At 44.4% G+C, this 23,306-nt stretch overlaps 1 protein-coding gene across 3 annotated transcripts in view; it reads left to right on the top strand.

Annotated features, from left to right (window-relative positions):
• Positions 1–23,306, top strand: part of ITGA7 (integrin subunit alpha 7) — a 278,566-nt gene that overhangs the window by 221,506 nt on the left and 33,754 nt on the right. For all 3 annotated transcript variants that reach the window (XM_073563440.1, XM_073563441.1, XM_073563438.1), the window contains 7 exons: positions 3,526–3,719; positions 5,800–5,888; positions 9,207–9,334; positions 19,508–19,603; positions 20,240–20,301; positions 21,115–21,284; positions 22,764–22,913. In XM_073563440.1, the coding sequence (XP_073419541.1) occupies positions 3,526–3,719; positions 5,800–5,888; positions 9,207–9,334; positions 19,508–19,603; positions 20,240–20,301; positions 21,115–21,284; positions 22,764–22,913 (889 nt within the window). The remainder of the gene's footprint in view (positions 1–3,525; positions 3,720–5,799; positions 5,889–9,206; positions 9,335–19,507; positions 19,604–20,239; positions 20,302–21,114; positions 21,285–22,763; positions 22,914–23,306) is intronic.

Raw genomic sequence — 23,306 nt, 5'->3', positions numbered from 1 at the left:
CAGACGCCATGTTGCATTTGGAGAGCCCCTGATGTGCCCAAACAGTGGAAACCCCCAATTCTAACTCCAACCCTAACCCCAACACACCCCTAACCCTAATCTCAGCCCTAACCCTAACCCTAGCCCTAACCCTAGCCCTAACCCTAATGGGAAAATGGAAATAAATACATTTTCGTTTAATTTTATTATTTTTCCCTAACTAAGGGGGTGATAATGGGGGGTTTGATTTACTATTTATGGCGGTTTTTATGTTTGGCAGCTGTCATACGCTAAAAGATGCTTTTTATTGTAAAAATAGTTTTTGTATCACCACATATTGAGAGCTATAATTTTTCCGTATTTTGACCCACCGAGTCATGTGAGGTCTTATTTTCTGCGAGATGAGTTGACATTTTTATTGGTACCATTTTCGGTCACGTGACATTTTTTGATCGCTTTTTATTCTGATTTTTGGGATGCAGAATGAACAAAAAACAGCGTTTCATGAATTTCTTTTGGGGGGGTGCGTTTACACCGTTTTGCGTGCGATAAAATTGATAAAGCGGCTTTATTCTTCGGGTCAGTACGGTTACAGCGATACCTCATTTAGGTCGTTTTTTTATGTTTTGTCGGTTTATGCAATGAAAACTATTTTATATAAAAAAATAATTATTTTTGCATCGCTTTGTTCTGCGAGCTATAACTTTTTTATTTTTTCGCTGATGATGCTGTATGGCGGCTCGTTTTTTGCGGGACAAGATGACGTTTTCTGCGGTACCATGGATATTTATATTCGTCTTTTTGATCATGCATTATTGCACTTTTTGTTCGGCGGTATGATAATAAATCATTATTTTTTGCTTCATTTTTTAGTTTGATTTTTAAAGGGGTTCGCTAAAGGGGTTAACTAATGGGATAGTTTTATAGGGCAGGTCATTACGGATGCGGCGATACCAAATATGTGTACTTTTATTGTTTTATTTTTATTTCCAAAAAATGAATTTATTGGGGGAATATTTTTTTTTTTGCCCAATTTATTTGGCGATTTTTTTTTAAATTATTTTAACACTTTTTTTTTTTTTTTTTAACTTTAATATATTGTCCCAGGGGGGACATCACTGTCCTGTGACAGATCGCTGATCTGTCACATCACAGATCACTGTGACAGATCAGCGATCTGTCACAGGCAGTGTAGCAGGCTTCCTCGTGCCTGCGCTTTGCAGGCACTGAGGAAGCCGATTCCCTGCAGGCCCTCGAAGGTCCCCGTTGCCATCTTGGATTCGGGGGACTGCACATTGCGCTGCCATGGGGGGTTCAGGGAAGCACGGAGGGAGCCCCCTCCCTGCCGATGCTTCCCGTTAACCCCCGGTACACCACGATCGTGTTTGATCGCGGTGTGCAAAGGGTTAACGTGTCGGGGGAGGTCCGTGACCACCCCTGACACATTGTGCCGGGTGTCAGCTGTGATAATCAGCTGATTCCCGGCCGCGATCAGCGGCGCTCACCACGCGGGCGCCGCTGATTTCTATGACGTACTATCCCGTCCCTGGGAATTAAGTCCCAGGGCACATGGACGGGATAGTACGTCATATGGGATTAAGGGGTTAAAGTAGTGATGGCCACTCGTTTTTCTTTACCTAGCTGCTTTTTTCTTTCCATAATACAAATTCTAACAGTCTATTCAGCAGGACTATCACCTGTGTATCCACCAGACTTCTGCACAATACAACTGATGGTCCCAACCCCATTTATAAGGCAAGAAATCCCACTTATTAAACCTGACAGGGCACACCTGTGAAGTGAAAACTTTTTAGCAACGGCGGAACGCACTAAATAAAAAAATAATAAAGTGCATTCGCTGCTCGGGGTCCACCGTGCGGTAGGTGATAAAACCGCTGCTAAACAATGGCGGTATAATGTGCTCGGGTTCAACGTCACCCGAGGTGCGCAGAGCGGACTCTGTTAAACTCACAGAGGTGCTAAAGCATAAATGCCGAGCCTGTTAGCTTCACAGGTCTCAGCTGGCGTGCACACACGGTATATGGTCACAGGACACGGCCTAAGACAGAGGTCGGTGTCCGTCTTGACCTACCTCGCATGCGGCGTCGCTACCGCGGATGCCGGTAAGTGCTGCAAACTGCAGCGCAGCAGTAACTACAACAGTGCCGTGAGGCTTCACACTATCGGACACTAGTGTAGCGGTTTCGGTATGCACTGTGGCGTATGGCTTGCCACAGACTGGCGCTGACTATAACTCTAATTCCCTATCCACATGCGTAATATCAGAGGGAAGGGGTTTCATAATGAGTCAGTCACCAGAATCATACATCCGTCACCATTCACACATAGCAAGTATAGCCTATACTAGCGCATGGCCAAGCGGCCATGCGGACCTTTTATAGTCGTGCGGGACCTTCCAGATCTCTGAGATGGACCAATGAGATCAGGAGAAGGACCTGAGCGTGTGACTCCCGATCTCCAATGGGAGATCGTCTCGTCAGCATGCTCAGTAAAGCGGCGGTCTGCATTGCTATTGCTGACCCAAAGGTGGCAGCAACAGCCAGATCCATAGAGCAGGTCTGGGCAGAGCGTCTGTGATCCTGGGTTGCTAAGCAATCTCCTCTGCGGTCAATAAATAATGGGAGACCGCAGAATGTGAGGCTCTGGATTCCTGCTGTGTAGCCGCAGGAATCCGACGCCTAACAAAACCATTTCCGGTGACTACCTCTTGAAGCTCGCCAAGAGTGTGCAAAGCAGTAATCATAGCAAAAGGTGGCTATTTTGAAGAACCTAGAATATAAGACATATTTTCAGTTGTTTCACACTTTTTTGTTAATTATATAATTCCACATGTGGTAATTCATAGTTTTGATGCCTTCAGAGTGAATCTACAATTTTCATAGTCATGAAAATAAAGAAAACCCTTTGAATGATAAGGTGTGTCCAAACTTTTGGTCTGTACTGTATATGGCAGAAACAGTAAAGAAGGCTTTCGATATTATGTGTTTACCCCCAAAATAACACTCAGGTTAGACATACTTATATGTTCAGATGACAAATATGTTCTTAGTTTTCAGTTGGCCATGCAAATTATAACAACTCTAGGAGATTTACCATTTTAGTGTAAATTCCATTTTTGCTCTGAGGTCCTGTTCACACAACCCACTAAAATATATTTTTAAGGTTAAATCAAAAAAAGTAAACAGTTTCTAAACCTATAGTACGGTATATACGTGACAAAGAACGACCAAAAACATATAAAGTATACAAGGCGGTAAGCACATTTCAACAAAATGCAGAATTACAAAATGTGAGTTGCATATCGTGTTTTTGTTGTTTAGTAAATGTGTGTTAATGCCCATTTATAATGAAAGCATATCTGTATATTTATACGCCCTGTGTATCTGTTTATATAAGACTGTTGTGCATGTTTCTATTTTATCTCCTTTTATTCAATTGCTACCATTATATTTTTCTAACTGCATCATTTTCTTCATGTGATGAGATTACGATATGATTTACCATTTTTGTTTTTATGTAATTTAGTTGGACAGATCTGTTGGTGGGAGCTCCTAATTACTTCTCCCGCAAGGAGGAGATTGGTGGAGCTGTCTATGTGTACATGAATAAAGGTGGAAAACTGGACAGCTCTCCTCCTATTCGGCTGAATGGAACAGATGGCTCCATGTTTGGATTAACTGTAGAGAGTTTAGGAGACATCAACCAAGATGGATTTAAAGGTCTGGAGAAGATGCAATGTACTGAGATTCCCATTTGTACTCTTTAATGGTCTCTAAACTAATGTGCCCTTAAAGTGAATCTGGCGACAGGATTTCACACCTCAAACTAGTTACATGTGCATGTAGCTTTTTCAAAGATGAGTCCAGCAATATCTTTACATGACCAGTATGTTCCTCTGTTACTGAGAAATCAGCGTTTGAATTGATATGCAAACGAAGCCTCTGTTGCTCCAGCTCTTTTCCCCCCAACCACCGCCTCCTTTTTCTTGACTGACTGCCTCAGTCAAGCCGGAGAGGGCCGCGCTGGGAGGGGAATAGAGCCGGAGTGACAGAGGCTTCAAATTTACAACTTAAATGCACATCACATCAAAAGCTGATTTCCCAGTAATGGAGGAACAGACTGGCAATGTAATGGTATTGATGGACTTGTCTTTGAAAGAGTTACATACACATATAAATAGTTTTAGATATGAAATCCTGCTGACAGATTCCCTTTAAATATAATAAAGTCCAGACAGGAAGGTTTCAGGAATAAAACTGCGATAGGTTTTATCTGTCTGTGCCAGTCCAAGGTTAAAATATGATATAGCGGTATGTGCAGATGTCGGCTTTCTTACACTGACAAACAAAAAAGATATCAGGATACAGAAAATGTATGCAGCCTGATTTCTTTGTCATTTTAAAAAAAGATAAATCTGTAGATCAATGAGAACTAGAGTGACTATCCCAAATATGTTTTCCTGCAGTCTCCTTTATGTTAAAATTCCATTTTTTTCACAAAATATTTTGTTTAAGGGAGACCCTTTGAAATTCCCCATTAGGGCATAAAAAGGTAATATACTTCTCCCAGAAAGCTATGAAAAAAACACTGGCATCTCTGCATTACATACCTATAAATGCTCACACGTATGCACACTGCTTTTTTTTAGTTATATTTGGGCAATCATTTTGGGCTTGGTTAGGGTTTGTTCACATCTCTAAATTTTGACCTATTTATGTCCGTTGTATTACTTGAGTAAAAATAAAAAAATAAACCTGTGGATTTCAGGGGCTTTCTGTTTTACTACAAATGATTTCCATCGATCTGCTATCTATTTAACAAAAAAGTCATTGGGATAATGGATATGAAAGTTACTCATCTTCAAAATAAACACATGGTTGTCAGTCTGCAGTCATGGTGGCTCAGTGGTTATTACTGCTGCCTTTTAGCACAGCAGTGTTGGGTTTATATTCAACCAAGGGCAAAATCTGGAGTAAATTTGCACCACAATCCTCCATGCAGAAAGTTTCTGATCTGTAGTTTATCATAATCTGTATACAAGTGGCCCAGGTATAGCGAAGGTACCGGGGGGCTCGGGGGACCCAATTTCTCTCTCCTTTGATACGCTAGATCATATCCGAGCAGAGAGAAATGAATTGAAAATCTGACCTTTTTTTTGTAATCTCCGTTTTTCAGTGAATAAGGGCGATCATGTGACAGGGGACGGTAAAAACTGGTCCTGATCATGTTCTCCAGGGTCTCAGTTACCCCTGGTAGCTGAGACCCCGGAGATTTTCTGACGCTGGGAGGCGCTATACCCTTATTTCTCAGCGCTGTTAAAAAGTGGCGCTGAGGAATAAGGCCCCTTAACTGCCGCTGTTAAAAGGCGTATCGGCGATCATTAGGCGGTTAAGATCGGGCCACCCTTTGGGACTTTTTTTTTCCAATAGAAAGCAGTTTTCACATGTGAGGTGTTTTACGATTTGAGAAGACTGATTGCCAGGTCTGGTCACCTGCTCCTCTGACAGAAGTGCTGATCAGTCACTGAGGACACTTCACCAACAGGAGAGAATAGTCGACCTCTATACCTCAGTATTGGTCAGTAAACTTGTTCTAAGCTCCTCTCAGACGATTTATGGCCACATACTACATTAAAGTTGAATGTGCAGAAAAACAAAGATCATGTAAAAGTAAAATGGTGCAAAATTCAAAAGGATCCCAATTGCAAAAATGATTTTTAACCAAAAATATTTGCATTTAAATAAAAAAAATTATCCCCGAAGGAAACCAACCCATTTAACACAAGTCATGTTATTACAGATGTTGCAGTAGGAGCACCATTTGATGGAAGTGGGAAGGTGTTTATATACCATGGCAGCAAAACTGGATTAGTCACCAAAGCAGCACAGGTAACATAATAATAGTCCCAATAACTAGAACTGTTATCGCAAGAGGCTCTAAATTAGGCCGGAGTCACACTTCCGAGAAACTTGCACAAATCTCGCATCTCGATACCTGGCACTGCCGCCGGCAATCAGACCGGAGCGCTCAGCTGCATAGAAATACATGCAGCCGCACACTCCGGTCCCGAGTGCCGTCGGCAGTGCCGGGTATTGAGACTCATACAAGTTTCTTGCAAGTGTGACCCCGACCTTTACAGTGTATTCTAATATATCCACTCTATCTGTAGAATTGTGTCTTTAGCCTCAGTACCCAACATATACTCTCCATCAAAGCAGAGAATATTGCTTGTTTTAAATAATTTTCTGTATTTTCCAAATAATATTGCCATTGCATAGAGAATATTCAGAAGTCTATATTTCAGTCAGTCTTCTCCATATACTGTATATTTGTGACATCTACTCTGTGCGTATTGTGGAAGGTCGGCTCACTCAGCTGCTCCCCGAGGTAGACACAGGAACACTATATATTCAAGTCTCTGGGTGGTTTATTGCTTCATAAACGATAGAGCCAAAATAGTAACAAAAACAGCCTTTCTGGCACAAATGAAAATAAAAAGTCCATACAAAAGTCTTCCCCAGTAAGGCTCCAGCATTCTGGGACAAAAACACTGTGCAGCTCTCGCTGGAGCTTCAGCCTGGAGACTTCCTTCCTTCAAACAGACCAGGCAGAAAAAATAACACCAGCTGGATATTTAACTCCCTCCATCCACACCCTTGAGGTAGAGATATGGTGAGCAGGCATCCTGCCCATCTCTCAACCTACTCACCATGAAAGCCAGACCCTGGAATCGACTGGTTTACTTTCAGCACATATCATGCTGGAGAGAAACTTATGGGTTTCACATGAAGCAGGATAACAACCTTTGTGACACATATGGCGTAGGGTGACCCTGTCACAGTATTGTATATGTTCATGTATACTATGTATATATACAACTTTTGTATTTTTTCAACATGCCAAGTACTTTAGCTATTTAAGGGAATGTGACAGCAGGTTTTTGCTATTCCATCTGAGAGCAGCATGAGGTAGGGGCAGAGACCATTATTCCAGCTATGTATATCTTCCTGGGCTGCTTGATGCAGCTTTGATAAAATCACTATTTCAACTGCTGCATTTCTACCAGTTCTCTGAATGCTGAGCTCTGTATAACCCCCACCCCACCACTGATTGGCAGCTTTCTATATACACTGTGCATAGGTAGAAAATGGTCACTAGTGGGGGCGGGATTATACAGGGCTCATGAATATAGAGAACTACATGGCAGCAGGCTTACAAGTCCCCTAAAGATAATCTCTTGCTAATAAACTGTGATTTCGTCAAAACTGCACCAAGCAGCCCTGTAAATGGCACGTTGCTGGATTCAGGGTCTCAGACCATACATTATGCTGCTCTTAAATTGGGTGTCAAAAACCAGGTGACCCTTCAGCAGTTGTTTTTGAAAATCATGGCTCTAGATAGTTAAGGCAGGTAACGATATGCGATGTTCTGGTATCAGAGGAATCAGGCTGAAGTATTATGCTTTGTGCAGTTAGTTATTTATTACTACAGTTGTGGCCAAAAGTATTGACACCCCTGCAATTCTGTCAGATAATACTCAGTTTCTTCCTGAAAATGATTGCAAACGCAAATTCTTTGGTATTATTATCTTCATTTAATTTGTCTTAAATGAAAAAACACAAAAAGAATTGTCCTAAAGCCAAATTGGATATAATTCCACACCAAACATAAAAAAGAGCAAGGACAAAAGTATTGGCACTGTTCGAAAAATCATGTGATGCTTCTCTAATTTGTTTAATTAACAGCACCTGTAGCTTGCCTGTGGCACCTAACAGGTGTTGGCAAGAACTAAATCACACTTGCAGCCAGTTGACATGGATTAAAGTTGACTCAACCTCTGTCCTGTGTCCTTGTGTGTACCACATTGAGCATGGAGAAAAGAAAGAAGACCAAAGAACTGTCTGAGGACTTGAGAAACCAAATTTTGAGGAAGCATGAGCAATCTCAAGGCTACAAGTCCATCTCCAAAGACCTGAATGTTCCTGTGTCTACCGTGCGCAGTGTCATCAAGAAGTTTAAAGCCCATGGCACTGTGGCTAACCTCCCTAGATGTGGACGGGAAAGAAAAATTGACAAGAGATTTCAATGCAAGATTGTGCGGATGTTGGATAAAGAACCTCGACTAACATCCAAACAAGTTCAAGCTGCCCTGCAGTCCGAGGGTACAACAGTGTCAACCCATACTATCCGTCGGCGTCTGAATGAAAAGGGACTGTATGGTAGGAGACCCAGGAAGACCCCACTTCTTACCCAGAGACATAAAAAAGCCAGGCTGGAGTTTGCCAAAACTTACCTGAAAAAGCCTAAAATGTTTTGGAAGAATGTTTTCTGGTCAGATGAGACAAAAGTAGAGCTTTTTGGGCAAAGGCATCAACATAGAGTTTACAGGAGAAAAAAAGAGGCATTCAAAGAAAAGAACACGGTCCCTACAGTCAAACATGGCGGAGGTTCCCTGATGTTTTGGGGTTGCTTTTCTGCCTCTGGCACTGGACTGCTTGACCGTGTGCATGGCATTATGAAGTCTGAAGACTACCAACAAATTTTGCAGCATAATGTAGGGCCCAGTGTGAGAAAGCTGGGTCTCTCTCAGAGGTCATGGGTCTTCCAGCAGGACAATGACCCAAAACACACTTCAAAAAGCACTAGAAAATGGTTTGAGAGAAAGCACTGGAGACTTCTAAGGTGGCCAGCAATGAGTCCAGACCTGAATCCCATAGAACACCTGTGGAGAGATCTAAAAATGGCAGTTTGGAGAAGGCACTCTTCAAATATCAGGGACCTGGAGCAGTTTGCCAAATAAGAATGGTCTAAAATTCCAGCAGAGCATTGTAAGAAACTCATTGATGGTTACCGGAAGCGGTTGGTCGCAGTTATTTTGGCTAAAGGTTGTGCAACCAAGTATTAGGCTGAGGGTGCCAATACTTTTGTCTGGCCCATTTTTGGAGTTTTGTGTGAAATGATCAATGTTTTGCTTTATGCTTCATTCTCTTTTGTGTTTTTTCATTTAAGACAAATTAAATGAAGATAATAATACCAAAGAATTTGTGTTTGCAATCATTTTCGGGAAGAAACCGAGTATTATCTGACAGAATTGCAGGGGAGTCAATACTTTTGGCCACAACTGTATCTCAACTTTATCATTACATCTGTGAACTGATGATGTTGCGCCTTTAGATTTTCCTTACCATGTTGTCTTTGTCTTGAAGGTCCTAGATGGCGTTAGTGTTGGTGTAAGTACATTTGGCTACTCATTGTCCGGAGGTCTAGACTTTGATGGAAACTCATATCCAGACCTTGCTATAGGATCTTTAGCGGACACTGTTGTCCTCTACAGGTGAGATACAAATTGAAGCTATACTGTATGTTGGTCACACACATTAATGTTAGATTTTCTGGCAGTTTCTGGTATGTTTTTAGAGTCTGTATGATTTCAGAAGTGCTGGTAAGGCTGGGGTCACTCTTGAGAGAAACTCGCATGAGTCTCGCGTCTCAGTACCCGGCACTGCCACCAGCACTCAGGACCGGAGTGTGCGACTGCATGTATTTCTATGCAGCTGAGCCCTCCTGTCTGAGTGCCTGCGGAAGTGCCGGGTATTGAGATGCGAGATTCGTGCGAGTTTCTCTCAAGAGTGACCCCGGCCTAAGCCTGACAATGACCATTTCACAGATGAGGATCATCACCGACTGTGTAGAAATTACTGTTTTTAAAGGTCATGACTTTTCGTTTATGATGAAAAGGGGGTATGTGGATCAGAATGTAATGATATTTAGCTTTTTTTTATCTTTGTGGTTAATGATTTCATTTCTTGTTGGTGTTCTTTCCTCGGGTAAATGATTTAGGTTGGGAAGGCGGCAGAGGCATTTAGTTATTGATTACCCTCTAGTGATAGGTAAAGTGGGACTAATGCAGTCAGCGACAGTGACACAGCTGCAATTCCAACATGGATTATCCTGTTCTTTACTGTTAGTGTGCAAAATACACAAATCTTTTACATGCAGGCAGAATACACAACATTAAAGGGATGATCTGAAACTAACATTTATTTTAATCCTATTTAATTTTATAATCTAATCTCTTTTCTACTATATAGTTTAATTTAAAAAATCACTATCATTCCCCCTCTAACCTAACTGCTTTATTTTTTAAACCCATTTATTGTTTGATGACGCTTCGTTAGGGAACCCACGGTATGGGTCGCCCTCCCAGGGCTGTGGGGTACTTGGTGCCGGGCCGGTCTCTCAGAGGGGAATGTCACAGCAGCGGTGACCCGGTCCATGGCCCTGGGCGCCCATGTAAAAGGGGATGAAGTGATGGAATAAAGTTTATGAGTGAATGATTCGTGACGCCACCTGTGGTGTTCCGCAATGAAGGTGTTAAGTTGACGCTGCAGACAGATCCTTTGGGACAGATGGTGGGGTGCAGCAATGATGGTGTAGCCCTCCACAGGCAGGGCTGTAGTCCCAGGGCAGAGTAGATGAAAAGGGTAGGTGTTGAGGAAGAGGGTGCAGTGTTTGGCACAGAGATGTAGCAGTGCTGGATAGTTTGCAGGAAGATGGCAAGGACACAACAGGGTGCAGTTTCTTTACCTTTACTTTGGCTTGGCAAATGCAGTCCAGGGTCCCGATTACAGATGGCACAGGAGCTAATTAGCCTAGAAGCAACTTAGGAATCTCTCTATGCAGATAGGTTGTATAGTCTCCTTCCTAGCGCTTACTTGAGGTACATGCAGTACTGTGTTACACTGAAGTTCCTCCTTCTTATTCCCTCTCAGATCTACCTCGTATGGCAGACAGCTGTAGCCTTCTATTTCTTCTCTTGGCTCACCTGTTGCTGTTGTGCCTCCGAGTCTTAGGTGGGAATAGAGCATTTACAGCTTCCTATTACTCTGGTTTCTGTTGCAGGACCTTCTGTATCCATACAACCGTGGAGACCAGGCTCCAGATCATGCGCTCCAGCTGGGAATGAGCTCTCAACTCCGCTCAGTCTCCCAGCTTCTCTCTCCACGTCTACACACTTCGGCCTCCTCACACTAACTACTAATTTCCCCTTACTGGCCCTCAGAGAGCACTCCTCCCCGAATTCTATTTCAGAGCTCCCTCTGCTGGCCTGGAGTGGGAACTGTGTTGCATGTTATGGTTAACTGCCAGAGAGACCCTTCATTGCTTCCAAGCCTGACATCACCCTCCCTGGAGGAAGGCAATGCCAGTGTGGCGACTATACTCCTGGGGGCGCCACATTCCCCCCTATTGCAATTCAGCACTCCTGGACTGAAGAAAAAAACAACATATGAACAATTATAAATGTACATAGAGTTTTGACTACACATAGTCCTGTGGTCCAATTGCCCAACAAAACAAACTGGAAAATTCAAAAAGGGGATTTCTTACAGAGTCTCTGTAGGCACAAAACTTAAACGTTACATATATACATACAATTTAACATTTACATTAACTGATTTATACACGATATCTGAGGGGTGGAATACCTTGGGTACTACGGACAGACCTACGTAGCTCTGGTGTGGGTAAACTGGGTAGTAGCCGTCTGCGAACTCTTAGACTCACCATGGGCATGACAGATTCACCACTGACAGGGCGAGGATTCTCTGGCTCCACTGCTGGTGTGGCATCTGCTACCTGAACTTCCTGATTTTCAGAGTTCTCTTGAGTCACTTCTTCTGCTACCAGTTGGGGAAAGGTCAAAACTGGCACCACTATGGCATTATTTGCTCTAGTCCAATTTACAGGGAATTCTCCAAGTACAATGCTGACCTTTTCTTCTTCTTCTATAGGTTGGATGTTGTTTTGCTCTTCCATTCTTTCTTTTAACTGGTCAGGGCACAATTTCAAATGATCCCTTGATACTGCTGCTGAGGTTTCTCCTTCATCCTTACTGATAAGGCACACTTTGGTGTTGTCGAAGTTTGATGGTAAAACGGTGTAGGGTTCAGCTTCCCATTGGTCATCTAATTTATGCATCCTCCTCTTCCTTTTAAGGACTTGTTCTCCTGGTGACAAGGGAACTGCAGGTGCATGTTGATTGTAGTGCCTTTCTTGTTTTTGTCTTGCCTGAGCTAGACTCTTTTCCACACACTCTTGTACTCTACGGTACTGCTGCTGCCGCTCTGTATCCCAGTCAGCATCTGGTGATGTCACCTCAGGTGTAAGGACTCCCATATCCAAATCAATAGGCAGCTTGCCAGGCCTCGCTCTCATTAGGTAGGCTGGAGTGCAGTTGGTGGAATTCACAGGAATGTGATTGTAGAGGTCTACCAGATCTGGCAACTTCTCTGGCCACAGATTCCTTTCTTCCAAAGGCAAGGTCTTCAGTAGATCGATCACCACTTGATTCATCTTTTCACACATGCCATTGGTCTGTGGATGGTACGGTGTTGTCCTGATCTTCTAGCAACTATACAAGTTGCAGAATTCCTGAAACACTTCTGCCTCAAAGGCTGGACCTTGATCTGTAAGCACTCGCTCGGGATATCCGTGTGGTCAACAAAAGTGCTGTTGGAATGCTCTGGCTACTGTCCTGGCTGTTTGATCCTTGACAGGCACGACTACCAGGAATCTCAAGTAGTGGTCCACGATGGTAAGAGCATAAACGTAGCCTGAACGGCTTGGAACCAGCTTTACATGGTCCAGGGCTACCAACTCGAGTGGTTGTTTGGTTATTATGGGCTGCAAAGGAGCTCACTGGCTGTTACGGTCCTTTCTGCGCAGGTTGCATTGTCCACACTCCCGGCACCAATTTTCAATGGCCTTCTTCATACCAGCTCAGTAGAATCTCTCCCGGAGCAAGGCCTCCAACTTCTTCCATCCGAAGTGTCCAGCTCCATTGTGGTATGCTTCCAAGACCATTGATGCCTCCCTCTTTTGGACTACCACTTGCCAGACCAGCTCATGAGTGCAGGCATTGATACTCCTCTGGCACAGCTTTCCCTCATAGATGAACAGCCTGCCTCTTTCCTTCCTCAACTGCTGGGTTTCTTCAGGAGCATCTGGATCTGGGCGTGAGTCAGCTTGTGACAGCAGCTCCTTTACCAGGCGGACTGCGGGGTCGCTATCCTGGGTTTCTGCCCAGTCATGATGAGGCAATGGATTTAGGGTGGCCTCTTTCAAGCCAGACCACCTGTTTCTCACTCCTTGGGCACGTTGGGCCGCAATTGGCCGGTGGAAGGCAGGTAACTCGATTTCTTCAAGTGCCTCAGGGTCTTCTCCTGCATCTGGCAGATTAGGCATTCTGGACAGCACATAAGCATTGGCATTCTTGTGCGCCGCTCGGTACTTGATGGTAAATTCTTAGTTAGACAGCCGGGCCATCCATCGCTGCTCCAGTGCACCTAGTTTGGCAGCTTCCAAGTGAATCAACGGGTTGTTGTTCGTGAAGATGGTAAACTTGGCTGAAGCTAGGTAATGCTTGAATCGTTCAGTCACAGCCCAGACTATGGCGAGGAACTCCAGTTTGAAGGAACTGTAGTTGTCAGGGTTCCTTTCAGTGGGACAAAGCTTTGTGCTGGCGTAGGAGATCACTCTTTCTTTGCCATTCTGTACCTGTGACAGTACTGCTCCCAGTCCCACGTTGCTGGCATCAGTATACAACACAAAGGGTTGGTCATAATCTGGGTAGGCCAGAAGTTCATCTCCTGTGAGAGCCATCTTCAGTCGAGTGAAGGACCTCTCCAGCTCCTCATTCCATTTGAATGTAGGACTCTGCTTTCTGGCCTTCTTGGGCTGACCCACCAGAAGAGTTTGCATAGGAGTGGCTATCTCAGTGAAGCCTTTGATGAACCTTCGGTAGTAGCCTACCAGCCCGAGGAATTGACGTACTTCATGGAGGTGGCTGGGCTTGTACCAGTCCCGGATGTCTGTGACTTTGTCAGGATCCGGTGCCACACCTTCTGCACTCACTACATGACCGAGGTACTGAACCTTGGGCTTCAGGAGGTGGCATTTGGAAGGCTTCACCTTCAGGCCATAGTTGGACAAGGCTTCAAACACCTCAGCGAGGTGCTTCAGATGGTCTTCTTAAGTCTTGGAGAAAACAATGACATCATCAAGGTACAACAGGACCGTCTCAAAGTTCTTGTGTCCCAGGCAGCACTCCATCAGCCGTTGAAATGTTCCTGGGGCGGTGCAGAGCCCGAATGGCATGTAGTTGAACTCACAGAGACCCATTGGGGTGGTAAACGCTGTTTTCTCCTTGTCTGCCTCTGCCACGGGAACCTGCCAATACCAATAGTGAGATCTAAGGTGGAAAAATAGTTAGCAGTTTTAAGTGCGGCTATTGACTCCTCAATTCTGGGTAATGGGTAGGCATCCTTATGTGTAATGCTGTTAATTTTTCGGTAATCAACACTCATTCTCATGGTACCATCTTTCTTTTTCACAAAGACTATTGGGGCTGCCCAGGGGCTACAACTGTCTCTGATCACCCCAGCCTCCTTCATTTCCCGCAACATACTTTTGGCACACTGGTATTGTGTTGGGGGTATAGGCCGTGTGGTGTAGTGACCACTGTGTCCGCTAGGGGGCGCTGTATGGATGTCCTAGGAGAGTGGATGAATGGCGAAATACGGAATGACCGTTATGTATCTCAAGGTGGGTGGCCTTGAGATGGAGATTTATGTGTGTGTTAGTCAGCAATGATACTGCTGAGGTGCTGGCTCAATGTGTCAGGAACTAGTTACCTCCAAACCCACCCAGGGGGTGTGTTTATTAACGCTATTGTAAAGTGTATATGTGTGTGTGAAGGACCTGTGATGAGGTCATAGCCATGTGACCCGGTGGGCGTGGCTACGAACCATATAAGGGTGGTTTCACATTAGCGCTTTTTAAGCGCACGCACGGCCGGGGGTGGCTCCGCCCCCGAGCCGGCTCTCTGCCCGGCGTGCCCGCCCCTTGCTTGTATCGCCGCCTCCTAGCGCACAGTGGCGCCTGCGATCGGCGCACCCTATCTTTAGCATAGGGTGCGCAGATCGTGCGCAGGCCGTGCGCTAGTTGCGCTTTGACCTGCGCTGCGCACTTTTGACGGTGCGCCGTGCGCGCCAAAATCAAACTTTTCGGATTTTGGCGCGCACGGCGCACCGTCAAAAGTGCGCAGCGCAGGTCAAAGCGCAACTAGCGCACGGCCTGCGCACGATCTGTGCACCCTATGCTAAAGATAGGGTGCGCCGATCGCAGGCGCTGCTGTGCGCTAGGAGGCGGCGATACAAGCAAGGGGCGGGCACGCAGGGCAGAGAGCCGGCTCGGGGGCGGAGCCACCCCCGGCCGTGCGTGCGCTTAAAAAGCACTAATGTGAAACCACCCTTAGGTGGCCAGGGTAGGTCACATGGGGTGAATGCTGGGACCTGGTTGGTCCAGTGTGGAAGGTCCCGCTGAGGTGTGGAAGGTCCCGCTGAGATGGGGCTTCCTGCCTGACAGCACGTGTGGACACTGTGAGTAATGGCTGCAAGTGCCTGAGAGTTCCCTGGAGGGAATGAATGTCTGCAGTATGGAGAAGCAGCCATGAGAGAACCCTGACGGGGTGAGATATAACTGGGAGGCTGAAAAGCCTGCGTATTAGACATTGCTAACAGAGTGAAGCTCTGTCATGGACGCTATGCCGTTTATATATTGCTGGTCATGGTTTATGATGTTTAATAAACCGCATGGACCATTATGGTTATTGAAAAACCTGTGCTGGATCTGATTTTGTGGCTGCCAAGCAAGTGATCCCCTACTTAAATGACAGCGCTACGTCACAATTGGTGGAGGAAGCTATGGGCAATGTTGAAACCTTGTTACTAGGAGCAACGGAAGATGACTGCAAAGTCAGTTGCTAAGGGCAATGCTGAGCCAGGAGGGCTGACGGTTGGGGAAGCCACTGCCCGGCTGTAGTTCTGGAACCGTGGGGCGGCCTAGTGAGTAAGGCACTGTCCGGATCGGTGAGCCCAGTGCAGTCGTTTCCCCAGGAGAAAGAAACTTATAGGATACCTCTGCGGTAGAGGGGTCCGAGAACCTGCGCGGCCAGCAGGTGACGGTCGTGAAAACCGTGTTGTACTGACTGGGGTCAGTGAGAAAGAGACTGGTGATTGCTATAGGGTGCCTCTGTGGAGAAGAGGTACCCGAGGACCTGTGTGGCCGACACGGATAACGGACAGGTATTCGTGTTGTACTGGCCTGGGTCAGTGGGAAAGACTGTACCTGGAGGGTTCAGTGAGCAAAGGTCCTGGAGGGTCAGTGTTGGGAGATTCTAGAAGAAGAATCGGATCCCTGGAGCATGTGGTATGACCTTGGACTTGGTGAGGCGTAATTGTTGGACAGTCTCAGGCGGAGACGGATGTCCTGACTAGCACACGCCGAGCCCCTGGACCTGATGAGGCTGGTGTGTTGGGAAACTCTGGGAGGAGGGCTGCGCCCTGAATAGCACCCGGTGCGCCCTGTGTGTTGGACGGTCTCAGGCGGAGACGGTACATCCTGAATAGCACACAGACAGGACACGTGAGTTTTTTTGTGTGGTGGTTTTTTTTCTTCTTTTCTCAACTCAGCCTTCGGTGGCTAAGTGGGAGTTAAGAAGGTGACAAGCGGCTTCCTGTAACTTGGCGGGGTTACGAAGGGGACAAGCGGCTTCCGGGAACTCGGCGGGGTTACGAAGGGGACAAGCGGCTTCCGGTAACTCGGCGGGGTTACGAAGAGGACACCAGCAGCTGTGTGTGAACAGCAGCCGGTGAGGTCGGTGATCGGTGACAGCAGGAGCTGTGGTGGTGCCAGCAAGGACTTGTGTGGTATCGTAAAAGAGACAAACTGTGCTGTGTGAACTGTGGTCTAAGGAGACTGGTATAACGGACATGGCGAGGTCCCGAAAGGGGGCGGTGGCCCAAATCGGGGTGGTAGCCCAAAATGGGGTGGAGTCCCAGAAGGGGTGGTGACCCAAATTGGGGTGGTAACCCAAAAAGAAGTAGAGTCCAAGAGGGGGGAGCACTGTCACTGTACATTAGAAAAAATATTGCACAGTGACAAGATCCTTTTGAGTATTTGTTGAAATTGATGACCGATGCATGCTCAGTACAGCAGAGACTAGCCCAGCCCCTGAAACAGACATCACTGATGATCTTTTGTTTCAGAGTAGGGGCAGGGTCTGTGGCAGTGACTGCAGCTTCTGCCCCCTTGATAACGTCTCATTTGAGTATCTCAGCATACACTGGGGGTTCTCAAATATCATCAAATATGAAGAAAAAAATAAATAAATCAGAGTAGAGAGAGAACAATGGGGACTTTTTATTTAAAGTTTTAATTAAAGAAAACAAATTAGATTATTACATTGAATAGACATTTAGGATTAAAATAAATGTTAGTTTTGGACAGCCATTTAACCTTTGCTCGGTTTAGCACTAATTATACATAATTGTCCTTCACTGTACCGACATAACATCTACCTCCCGAAAAATAAACAATTACAGATTTTACCTCCCACTAACAGTAAATGTGCCACTGGAGGCTAGCAGACCTCAGTATAAGGGCTCATACTTACTGTATTTGCAAGAAAAACTGACGAGTGCAATCCGATAAAAAAAAACCTGGATTTCACTATGACCAATGTTATTCTATAAGTCCCTGCTCAACTTTGATTTTTTTTTCTCAGCTCAGATCAGACTGAGAAAAAAAAAATTTCGTACGTGTCCTCGTATATCGGACGAGACTTGACAGTGTAGTCAATGGGTGTGAGAAAAAAAGGGACCATGCATGTGATTTTTACGCACCCATCTCCTAGAAAACATTTCATCTGCCGAATACAGTAAAATCACAGCGTGACCTGATAGAATAGATATAGACACATAGACTAGATAGATATAAAGATATCAGTGACATATATAATTAGTACAGTGCATGTGCAGCTTACTGTACATTTATTTAATTCATAAATCAATACATTAGAAAAGAAAATGGCGTGGGATAGCTGACGTTTATAGTCTGGGAATGGGGTAATAAGCATGTAGCTTCCAAGGCTATTAGTGTTCGCTAACGGCTGTATACTTAGCCTTTACTGGTTATTAAAGTAGAGGACCCCCAATAATAACCAGCAAAGGCTAGGCAGACAGCTGTGGCCTAATATTAATAGGCTACGAAGGGGCCATGAATATTGGCCCCTCTCCGAGCAAAAAAACATCAGCTCTCAGCCTCCCCAGAAATGGTGCACCCATAAGATCGCTTGCAATACAGATCATCAATATGGCATCCGATTTTTATAGATACATTACAATTCTGTAGCATAGGAAACTATAAATGGTCCTGTAAAAGATTAAGGCTGAGTTCACACGTGGCGGTTTTATCGCGTTTTCGCGACGGTTTTAAACCCGCGATTTTGCCACAAAAACGCAAAAAATAAGCATCCTATGCAATCCTATGGGATTCCGCAATGCTGTGCTAATGCTGCGTTTTTTCTGCGGCGGAATCGCTTCACGGTAAAAAGCGCAGCATGCTCATTAATGTAGCGGAATCACTGCGATCCTGCACCCATAGGATTGCATTGTTTCGCTTACTTCCCGCATGTGGCTGTGCCAACCATGCGAAAAGTAAGCAGAACATTTGCGGATGGTACCCACGGTCCGGAGGAGAGGAGACTGTCCTCCGGGCTGTGGGTACCATATCCCTGTAAAAAAGAATTAAAATAAAAAATATTGTTATTCTCACCTTCCGGCGTCCTGCGCAGCCTTTCCGCCTCTCTCCATGCTCCCGGTCCCAGTAATCCTTTGGGAGAATGACCACGATGACGTTGAGTTCTCGCGGGAGCACGACTTCTCGCGGTCATTCGCGATGACGTCGCGGGAGCGTGACGTCTCGCGTTCATTCGCGCAAAGGATCACTGGGACCGGGAGCGTGGAAAGAGGCGGGAAGGCTGCGCGGGACGCCGGAAGGTGAGAATAACAAAAATTTTTATTTTTTTAAATTATTTTTTTTACATTTTATCTTTTACTACTGATGCTGCATAGGCAGCATCAGTAGTAAAAAGTTGGTCACACTTGTCAAACACTATGTTTGACGAGTGTGACCGACCTGTCAATCAGTTCTCCAAGCGATGCTCCAGATCGCTTGGAAAACGCTAGCATTTTGCAAGCTAATTACGCTTGCAATTCGCTATTTTTTCCGTGGGAAAATCGCGGGAATTTAAAATGCGATTTTCCAGCGGAATTGAATCCGGAATTCTCGCGGTAAATTCCGCGAGAGTTCCGCTACGTGTGAACGTAGCCTTATAGCTGCTGAGTAAAAAAAGCGGATTGTAAATGGACCGCACACGGATGACAAGTGAGAAAATATTGTCTCACTCCCCTGGATGAGCATAGGTCCGATTATTTATACACAAGCGTGAGCGAACCCTTAGGGATGATTTTTTTTCTCACTTGTCTTCCTTCTGCAATCTGTTTTTTTACTCTGATCATTTGTCTTTTTCTCCTGTCCTGGCAGTCAAATTCGTCAAATCACTTTGCTTGCTCAAATATTTATCTGTTTTTCTTACATTTCTCAGGTCTCGTAATGTTATCCGTGTCTTCAAAGATGTGACTATAACTCCACAAAACATTGATCTTGAACAGCAAAGCTGCAAACAAGGACCCGGGGTTTGGTGAGTGAAGCCGTGAGAGGATGTTCATTCCACAACTATATCACTAGACTTCTCCCAAAAACATGAATGTTCAGGATAGTCCAGTGCGCACAGTGGTGAGAGGCCATTACTGGAAATCTCTGGCAGCGCTAATGTCTCAGAAGAACAGAGGTAGGGCATGTTGGTATTCAACATGTCTGATCTTTGATTCTCTTGATGGAAAACCTCAGGAATTGAGGGTTGCCCCCATACAATAGTTTGACACATCCCTTTTTACACATAGCCAATCTGTTTCCCGGCCAATTGTTGCAGGCCTAGCGGTAATAACCCACTTTGATCACAGGGCAAAGCTGTAATGTGTTAAATACTTCAAATTATTGAAACGGCTTTAATGTAAGCCGAAATGTTACACTTGGTTGCTTAAATAAATCTGGAATAGGCTTTTCTCCATACTAGTGTTACATGGTATAGACTTTCACAGTAGGAGCAGCTCTTAGGTTCAGCTCTATGACTTTGGCTAATTATCCGGGTGACTCGAGCAAAGTCCTTCACTTTACGATATTCATATGACCCAGTGTTCTCCTTCTCATGCTTGTTCATTTGCTATGTATCCCCATTGTTCACAAAGCATTGATGCGTCTCTCTGTGTCGTTTCAGTGTGGAGTTTACAGTTTGCTTCAGTTACACCGCTTTTCCTCCAAACTATAATCCCAAAATCAGTGAGTTACCGGTAACTTCTTCATAAATCCCAGAATGAACTGTGATTTTGTTTCTTACAAGTTGGGTGAATCTTGTTTTATCTTGTGTCAGTCTCCGTCACAGTAAGGATATGTTCACACGTGACATTTTTGCAGTTTCTTCTCAGCTGCAAAAACCAAAGTGTTGGCAGAAAAAACGCTGTTAAACATGTGTGTTTTTGCAGCATTTTGACTTGTGTTGTTAGAATGGCTGAAAAACACTGCCAAAAAGCTGAATGCTGAAAGAATTGAAAAAGAGCAACAAGAGTGTGCCTGAGATTTTTTGACATTTCGTTCACTTTGCTGGTACTGTAAAAAGCGGTGATTATACCATAGAAAAAAGCATAAAAATGCCACATGTGAACATGCACTAAATCATCTCTTTGTTCAAATAACAAAAATTGTTCTTGTAGTCATGTGACATCAGATTGGGCTCCAAAAAACAGACAGACAGTATACAATTAAGCATTTTGAAGGCCTTGGATAACAGGGTCCTTCATTTTTTTATGGTTTTTGATCATCTGCCTGTTACTCCCATGGTCACACCTGAGAGCCACTCCTAAATTGAGGTGGAGACACTCACATACCAGCCCACGTGTCTGGCGGATACCAATACAACTTCCTGCTATGGTTTCATATATTTTATGTGACTTTTACATATAACATATAGTGATCTGTATGCACCTCTCGCTTCAATGAGTGAGTCCTTTCTTTAGATGGGACGGTTGGAGTATGATTTGAGCATTACTTGTGTTCCTCACGTCATGTTGCCATTACTTTTCTTTCTAATTTCAGTTCTAAAGTGTATATTTGAAGCTGAGGCCGATAGAAGACATCAAGGCAAGGCCAGTCGGGTGTATTTCATACAGCGAAAACCCAGTGATCCCGAATACCAGTCCAGCAGCACCGTGGAGCTACACAAGCAGTCCTCCAGCCGCTGCACCACTGCCATATTCCAACTGCAGGTGACTCCCTCACAACCACATGTGGCTCAGTGCATTGGACTCCATAGTCGTCCAAGTGTTCAATTTCTCAAATTTGGAAACCAGCGTTGCAGTACAGAGATGCTGCACCAAAATGGGGCCCTAATGTGTTATTTCCACATAGCAGAACAAAGGTATTCAAAGGGACTGTGCAAAGATTTTAATTTTATTTATTGTGCTGACTTGCAAGGTCCCATAGGTCAAACATTGATAACCTAGCCTTCAAAGAAGAACCCTCATCAAAGTTTTTACCCTGTTACTATATTGCAATCATCATATTCTATAGCACTGTGTACTTACAATTGATCATTTTGCCTTTCTACCCAGTTAATTTTTCTCTTTTCTTCGCTCTATGTAGAAATAGGAAGTCTCATTTTTTGCTTGCATGAGTCATCACCCTCTTCAATTATTGACCCAGCTGCCAGCAACTTTTACAGTGATAACTCATGCACGGAAAATATACTTTTTGTTTCCACATAGAGCTTAGAAGGATTCAGCTTGTTGGTTTTTAATCACGTGATATCATAGACCTAATGGAAAAGAGAATAATTAGCTCGGTAGAAAGACAAAATGAGCAATTGTAATAACACAATGCTATATAATAGGATGACTGCAATATTGTAAAAGGATACAAGTTTTGATGGGAGTGCTTTAATGAGACAATTGCCTTGGTTCTAGTGGTCTTAATGTCCCTGTACACATTAGACTAATGTTGGACAAACCTGCCGATATTGTATTGATATGGGGCATTGGTGGACTGATGTTTGAAGGATATGTCAATCAGCATGTCTGAATTCAGACTGCCGATTGCACTGTTCTGCCGGAGATAAGCCGACGTTTCAGCCAGTGGCTTTCTCATAGAGAACGCAGGAACATTTGGGCCAACAGGCTCTCCTGTGTATGGGAGAGTTGGCTGAGATGGCTGTCAGGTGAACAATCGGCCAAAGTATCATTTGGCTGACAGCCATGTACTGAGTATGGCCAGCTTTGTGACATTTACATCTATTCAAATGAAATTGTGTCTCATTGTATTGTGAGCTTCTTTACCAACGAGTAATGTTCCCTGCTCTATAATGTGGTTGTTAGACAATGCTGACATACACCTATGAGAGACAAGCTAATGCCAAATGCCTCTGTCATTGACTTACCTCATTGCAGAACAAAGGATTGGACATGATGAAATCCAACATGCCCATTCTTAAAAAATATTAATTGTATATGAATAGACAACTTTAGATGCAGCAAAAGTCCCAAAATGGCCCTGATTGGAAGTAGAAATTCCAAGTCTGTACCTTCAAAAAACAGCAGAAGCAATTATATAAAAGTTCTAACATTATATACAAGACTTGTGTGAATGGTGTAGTGCCCTTTAAGATATTTCATGCCTTATTATTAATGATCTAATCCTTTATGAACACATTAATCACACCATACTTCTTCACGCTTTCTACAATTCTACAGGAGGATCTTAGAGACAAACTTCGTTCAATCCCAGTCACTCTGACATACAACATATTAGAAGCGCGGAACAGAAGGCAATCCTCTGCTGACTCCTTACCTCCTCTTATGCCTATTCTTAGTGAAGAAGAACCCAATGTCTACAACACAGAGGTGAGAAAGTGGCCATTGCCTTGAGTACAGCATAGACATGACATACTGTCCCTAGAATTAAAGGGAAGCCATCATCAGAAGATGACATCTTGCAATTTTCACGCTACTACTGTCTACGATCACCATTTTAGACTCATACTTCCTGTTTTCCGAAGATGAGTTCACAGGAGGCTCCTTATCATCAGAGGCAGGGATGCAGAGACAAGCAAAATCTCTATACAAAGCTGATAACCCAGAATCAACCAATCACAATAGGTACTGTCACAGCTGACTCTCCCTTCACAATGTTCTTTGCAACTGCTCCTTAGAAAGTTTGATACAAAGTGTTGGGAAAGGGTTAGAAGAGGATAGAGGTGAGATCTGTTCTTTGTGCCTATGTACACGTTTGTATAG

The sequence above is a fragment of the Dendrobates tinctorius genome, unplaced genomic scaffold, assembly GCF_039654945.1.
Source record: "Dendrobates tinctorius isolate UK_male_01 unplaced genomic scaffold, ASM3965494v1 ptg000388l, whole genome shotgun sequence".
NCBI classification, from domain to species: Eukaryota; Metazoa; Chordata; class Amphibia; order Anura; family Dendrobatidae; genus Dendrobates; species Dendrobates tinctorius.
The sequence above is the reverse complement of the archived record's forward strand: the minus strand, read 5'-3'. Positions and strand labels throughout refer to the sequence as shown.